This window comes from Pseudorca crassidens, chromosome 2, assembly GCF_039906515.1.
Source record: "Pseudorca crassidens isolate mPseCra1 chromosome 2, mPseCra1.hap1, whole genome shotgun sequence".
NCBI classification, from domain to species: domain Eukaryota; kingdom Metazoa; phylum Chordata; class Mammalia; order Artiodactyla; family Delphinidae; genus Pseudorca; species Pseudorca crassidens.
In genome coordinates this window covers 110,394,700-110,401,743 of record NC_090297.1, presented here as the reverse complement: position 1 = coordinate 110,401,743, position 7,044 = coordinate 110,394,700, and the positions used below count along the sequence as shown (strand labels likewise).

Below are 7,044 nucleotides of genomic sequence, written 5' to 3'. Positions count from 1 at the left end.
TTTTTTGGTGAAATCTTTGTTTGTTTTTTTTTTGCGGTACGTGGGCCTCTCACTGTTGTGGCCTCTCCCGTTGCAGAGCACAGGCTCTGGACTCACAGGATCAGTGGTCATGGCTCACGGGCCCAGCCGCTCCGTGGCATGTGGAATCCTCCCAGACCAGGACAAGAACCTGTGTCCCCTGCATCGACAGGCACACTCTCAACCACTGCGCCACCAGGGAAGCCCATCTTTGTCTGGTTTTGGTATTAGGCTGATGGTGGCCTCATAGAATGAGTTCAGAAGTATTCCTTCCTCTACAATTTTTTGGAACAGTTTCAGAAGGATAGGTGTTAACTCTTCGATCCAGCTGTGAAGCCATCTGGTCCTGGACTTTTGTTTGTTGGGAGTTTTAAAATTACTGATTCAATTTCAGTACTGGTAACTGGTTTGTTGATATTTTCTATTTCTTCCTGGTTCAGTCTTGGGAGATTGTACTTTTTAATGAATTTGTCCATTTCCTTTAGGTTGTCCATTTTATTGGTATATAGTTGCTTGTAGTAGTCTCTTATGATCCTTTGTATTTCTGTGGTGTCGGTTGTAACTTCTCCTTTTTCATTTCTGATTTTATTGATTTGGGCCCTCTCTCTTTTTTTCTTGGTAAATCTGGTTAAAGGTTTATCAATTTTGTTTATCTTTTCAAAGAAGCAGCTTTTTAGTTTCATTGATATTTTCTATTTTTTTTTCAAGTTTCATTTATTTCTGCTATGATCTTTATGATTTATTTCCTTCCAATAACTTTGGGTTTTGTTTGTTCTTCTTTCTCTAGTTGCCTTAGGTACAGGACAGCCCTGTTTAAAAAAGCACTGAGCTCAAGGAGTAGACCCAAGGTGGCTACTCAACCCACCTGGGGCTGTTTATTGAAGTCTCCTCCCAGGATCTTTGTGTTTTGGGATCACCTCACGATTTTAAGCCATAAATCAGAGAATTTATATTTTTGGTCCTTGGTTGCCAGCCATTCCTCCCTCCCCTGATGACTACCATCTATCCACCCACTCTCCGCCAATAGAATAAATATATTTGTTTAATGAATGTCCCTGTGGATGAGTGGATGGAGGAAAAGAGAGGAATGGAATGGAATGGAATGAACGAACTTGGAAGCCACAAAGATGTCTGGAAACGCAGAAATTCTCATGAATTGCAAATTTATTGACTGAGGAGGCAGTGGGGTTGGGAGGTAGTTGCACAGAAACAAAGGAGGGAAAACTGCAGAACAAGATGCAGCCCCAGAGCTCAATGGCTTCGTTTGGGAGGATGAAGACGTGAGGGGTTGAGAAACATCAGTGCAATATCATGAGAGCGCTAAGCCCATCGGCGCCCACGGAGAACACCTCCAGCTCCTTCGTCTCCGTGGCGTCCAGGGGGCCTTATTTGCATGGCCAGGAAGGCGTCTGCTTCTGCTGGGTCTGATGGCAAACAGGGACGCCCTGGCTACCCCCGGAGCCGCACCCGGAGGAGCCGTCCCCGGAAGAGGCACCACTAGAGACGCCTCCGTGGCTCTGGCCCTGGACCTTCTGGTCGGAAAAACCGCCGCCGCTGGAGTTCTTCCCACCGGAACCTCCTCTGCAGCCTCCAGAGCCGTCGCTCCCGGAGGAGCCCCCGCCGCAGCTGGAGCCGCCACCAGCAGAGTGGTCTCCGCCGCCGGAGCTGCCACAGCTCCCGGAGGACTTGACGCCTTTACCGGAGCCGCCATCGGAACCACCGGAGCCGCCGTCGGAACCACCGGAGCCGCCGTCGCCGGATTTGCCGCCGCCACCAGAGGTTTTCCCGCTGCCCACTGGGGGTTGGGGGGTGGGCTGCTTTGTCTGGTAAGACATGTTTGTCTAAGGAGGAACGGAAACCTGGAAGGAAAGCAGAGAGCATCACTGGACCAGCTGCAAGAGGATGCTGCGGCAGAGGCAGCTGCATCTACGGCAACGCCCGTCGTCTTCTGAGCAGCGCTGCCTGGGCCAGGCTTGAGCTCTCTCTGACTGGATATGGGGAAGAGCGCTCAGCTGGGACTCCTAGGATTAGTGCTTTTAGAAAAAAGTTGTGTTTCCCCTGCGAAAGTCTTTACCAAGTTTTAAATAGCCCACTTAGTGGTGCCCATTTCTCTTTCTCTCCCAGCTCTGCTTCTGCCCTCTACTGTGTGATCTTGGGGCGAATGACCCACACGTTGCCTGTTTCCTCACTTCCTGTAAGATGAGATGGTTTGAGTATTTCACTTCTCAGTTCTCCTCTGATCCCAACACTGATTCTCTGAGTGCAAATATAAAATTACCACAAACCTCCACCTAGGGTGGGGGATTTTATCTATCCCTGGCACAACAGAGGGAAGTTTGTCTGAATGTCAGAGGGCTGTTGTACCCCATTCCTTGCAAAAGAGAATTAGTTCAAACTCTTGGTCTGTTCCACTGACCTCAGCCATGATCTCTGACCAGTTATCAGAAAAGGCAGGCTCCCCCATGGTCCTGTCTGGAAACAGATGAAGGACCCCCATGGTCCTTTGGACCAGCATCTCTGACCAGAAGATATCGGCTTTGCTTACACCCAAGCTTGGCTGAGGGAACCCTAACTAGGAGGAAACTGTGTCCCAACATCTCACAAGTCATTTCCCTCTCAGAACATCTTGTGTAAAACAGGCATTGGGTTCCTATGACTCCTAAAACCTTCCCCCTCTGCAGCATTCTCTAAATCATTCTTCCTGTTCTCTGAGAATACATTCAGCCTGTAGTCCTTACAAGTTCACAAGTCCCATCCAGCCCATTCACAGGCTGCCTGGGGTAATCTCTGCAGAATGCACCTCTGTGCTGGGCACAGGGCATGTCCCTTACAAGGGTGCCAGAGAGACAGGAGATAATCTTGTTTTTGTGGTATTTACATTCTGGCCAGAAGATCAGAAACACCATCTGCACAGCAGCAGCTCAGCTCTCTTTCCTGTCTGAAGCCCCTCTAAACATGAATGCAGTTGGAAAGGCAGAGGTCCTGTAGGTCCCAAAGAGGAAAGAGGACTTGCCTACCTGTCCCCTGATCCACATAGCCCATGCAGGCCTGAGCAAGACCAGCTGGGAAGATGAGAGCCAGTAGAACCCACACTTACCCAAAGCACCAGGAAGAGTGAGTGAGGAGAGGAGATGCTGGCTATGTGAGGAGAACTGGAGCTCCTGAGGTTTTATACTCTTGAGTCCTGACTCATCTATTGATCTGGACCAGCCTCTCATGTTTGGCCTCATTTACGTGATCTATGGCTGTCACCCCACCTCCCTGTGATTGCAGTCACAGGGTGACACATTCATGAAGATTTTGGCATTCTTGAGATGGGAAGCCTCATGTGTGACTGGCCCCTTCTCTGTTGCAACTGTGAGGCAGGCTGGCCAGCGGGGACGGCCAGCCAGAGTGGATGGCGGACTTTGTTTCCAAAACCAATGGCATGGGGTGCATGCCATAACCAGAGGGCTGTGCTTGAGGAATAGGTCTCAGACTCTTCAGGCAGCCTAAGAGAGTCACACTGGAGATCTTAGTCTTTGGTCCAAGGAGTAGGACTTTTCAAATCCCACTGTTTGGCTTCTGATCCTATTGCTTGGAACTTCTTAGAATTTTATTTATTGATTAAAAAAATTTTTATTGGAGTATAGTTGATTTACAATGTTGTGTTAGTTTCAGGTGTACAGCAAAGTGAATCTGTTACACAAATACATATATCGCCTCTGTTTTAGATTCTTTTCCCATATAGGCCTTTACAGAGTACTGAGTAGAGTTCTGGAGCTTCTCAGAACGTTAGAGAGATCCTGTTTCTCCTTTCCAAAAATTTTCTCCCCCAGGATTTCATGTGTGCTTCACTGGGATGTTCCTGTTGCTCCCAAGAGAGTGTGTGAGCCCCCAGTACCCAGTTCTGTGTTACACACCATGGACAGTGCCATAAATAATGGGACACTGGTACCTACTTTGATTTATTCCTGAAGGCAGTGAATGTCTAAAAATACTGATCCTCACTACTGACTTCCTTTGTGGAGGAACAAGCTAAAGAGATCAACCATGTGGTCCTTCCCACCATAGCCCTTTGTCTCTGGGGTCCTGTTGTCTTGTGCAGTAACACTGACCTCAGCCTAAGAGGCAGCCTTGGAATGGAATGGACTTGAGATTAGGTGACTGGGTTTGGGTGCTCCCTATGCTACTTGCTAGCTGTGTCACCTGTGTCACCTTGGGCAAAGTCATAGCACCTTACCCAGTGCCTGCACACAGGAGGCACTTGGTAAGCATTTGCTGATTGTTGAATGAACAACGTTTCTGATGCTCATTTACCTTGTCTATCAAATAGTAATGGAATGGTAATACCTGTTTCACCAAAGCCATGAGGGAGTCCACAGATGGCTTGAGGCAAGCTCTTATCTAGAAAAATAACTCAAAGATTCCTAGTTGACCCTGGACGAGTAGCTTCAAACTCTGTGTATGAAGAGCAGCATTTTTTTTAAACATCTTTATTGGAGTACAATTGCTTTACAATGGTGTGTTAGTTTCTGCTTTATAACAAAGTGAATCAGTTATATATATACATATGTGCCCATATCTCTTTCCTCTTGCATCTCCCTCCCTCCCACCCTCCCTATCCCACCCCTCTAGGTGGTCACAAACCACCGAGCTGATCTCCCTGTGCTATGCGGCTGCTTCCCACTAGCTATCTATTTTACATTTGGTAGTGTATATATGTCCATGCCACTCTCTCGCTTTGTCACAGCTTACCCTTCCCCCTCCCCATGTCCTCAAGTCCATGCTTTAGTAGGTCTGTGTCTTTATTCCCGTCTTACCCCTACGTACTTCATGACCTTTTTTTTCTTAGATTCCATATATATGTGTTAGCATACGGTATTTGTTTTTCTCTTTCTGACTTACTTCACTCTGTATGACAGACTCTAGGTCCATCCACCTCACTACAAAGAACTCAATTTCATTTCTTTTTATGGCTGAGTAATATTCCATTGTATATATGTACCACATCTTCTTTATCCATTCATCTGTTGATGGACACTTAGGTTGCTTCCGTGTCCTGGCTATTGTAAATAGAGCTGCAATGAACATTTTGGTACATGACTCTTTTTGAATTATGGTTTTCTCAGGGTATATGCCCAGTAGTGGGATTGCTCGGTGGTATGGTAGTTCTATTTTTAGTTTTTTAAGGAACCTCCATACTGTTCTCCATAGTGGCTGAACCAATTCACATTCCCACCAACAATGCAAGAGGGTTCCCTTTTCTCCACACCCTCTCCAGCATTTATTGTTTCTAGATTTTTTGATGATGACCAGTCTGACCGGTGTGAGATGATATCTCATTGTAGTTTTGATTTGCATTTCTTGAAGAGCAGCATTTTGCCCTCTTCTTTCATCACTGGAACTCAACTGCTCTTGTTTCAGATACTACATTTGAAGTTAGTTCCACACAGCTATGTATTGAAATGGCATACATAACAGTAAATAATAATAAATTGACGGTTAATTATGGTGGAGTTTTAATGATCCAAATGATCTGATTAGACTGTGGCCTTCAGACACTTGTGGCACTAGTTTCAGTTTGGACAGTTTTAGTTTGGACAGCATGAAGGTGCTCCCCTTCTGAGAGAATAACCAGGAGGGAGGAGCCAGCATGTTTCAACTTGAAGCTGAGGCACCGTGGAGATTTTGGAGGAAAACAGGCTCCAACTAGATGATTGTCATGGGTATAACAAAGAACAGTTTTATTTAGCTGGGTTCACTGGAGAAGTGGAGAAGATGTGGACCATGGTTCCCACACTAATCCCACACTAATGTTGTCCCATTACTGTGTGTACCCTTGTCCTTAGGAAAATGTAAGTAAAAGGATGCCAGCAGAGTATTCATGAGAAAGAAAGTCTAATTCTGAAGTCACAGCCCTCCTACCTTTTTTTGGTGTGTGTTAAAACTTCATTTCTTTTAAAAGTGATGCTGACAAGATGTTGTAGTTGTTTCATTCATGTCCTTACTTGTCAAAATGAGAATTTGGCTATCGTATAATTTTGTTATCACATTCTTTTTGAGGGAGATGTGTTACTTCTCCATGAAATTCCAAAGTTTGGGAACCTCAAGGGCAGGTGACTCTAAAGAGCTAATAATCTTGAAATTGCCCATATTGGTTTGGAGGACTCATGTTCTTATAAGAAAGATATGATATATTCTTTCTTTTTATCAGACTTAATATCCTAATGCTTTATTCATTAATCCAGCCAACACCAGTGTACTGGGAAGTATGCTAAGGATTATGGAGGAGAGTTTTCAGAGCTGTATGTGGATCTCCTTGGTAGATTTGGGGGAGGGGTACTCCATGCCTACCTCTGCCGCCCTATATGACATTTAATAAGGAAAATCTTCTAGCTAGTGCATCTACTTTGTTAACATATAGAAGAGGCTGATGCAACATGGTATTGACAGCAGTGCTCGATCTTGTGGCTCTGAGTTAGCCTTGCCTGAGGTGTGAGTATGTGAACCTAGTTCTCCATGTTATCCCTCTAGTCCAGAAGTAGGGGGATATCTGTGTGGACAGAGGTTGATGATCACGTATTATCATATCAATGAGGAAATGATGAAAGTTTTTAGAATTATGACATTTAGGTATTTGGAGTTTTGCAAGCCTTGGCATGTCAGATTTCTAAGACTTTTAGCCTTTACATTCTTAAGCTTGCATGTGTGCTTGCTAGCTCGTCGGAGTTCAGCAGCCTCACAAATTAGGTCATAATTCCTGCCTATACCTGTATCCTCAGAGCGGATGGCCCATAAAGCAAATCTTTCACAACTTGGCATTAGTAGGTATGCAGTAAATCTTGATGGAAAATTGAAGGGAATTCTTGAGTCCCATTGACTAACACCCCTGTAGGAGGCAGGACCTGGTCTCTGTCCCCAGGCAGTCCCCAGTGTGAGGGGAGATCACAGCTCTTGAGCTGAGGGAGCCCCCGATCTGATAGAAACCCGTTCGTCACAGTTTTTAAGTACCTAAAGTTTCACACATGCATTCTCATGACTGAG

At 45.6% G+C, this 7,044-nt stretch overlaps 1 protein-coding gene across 2 annotated transcripts; it reads right to left on the bottom strand.

Moving 5' to 3' along the window:
• Positions 1–1,164: 1,164 nt before the first annotated feature.
• Positions 1,165–3,207, bottom strand: LORICRIN (loricrin cornified envelope precursor protein). Of its 2 annotated transcripts, none has more exons than XM_067713690.1 (2): positions 3,116–3,207; positions 1,165–1,877 (listed from the first exon to the last, which is right to left on the bottom strand). In XM_067713690.1, exon 2 carries the CDS (start codon positions 1,851–1,853, stop codon positions 1,404–1,406), a length of 450 nt encoding a protein of 149 aa, XP_067569791.1. In that variant the 5' UTR covers positions 1,854–1,877; positions 3,116–3,207; the 3' UTR covers positions 1,165–1,403. The 2 variants fall into 2 exon arrangements, with proteins under 2 accessions (XP_067569791.1, XP_067569800.1); XM_067713699.1 differs by lacking the exon at positions 3,116–3,207 and adding an exon at positions 3,036–3,059.
• Between the last annotated feature and the right edge of the window lie 3,837 nt (positions 3,208–7,044).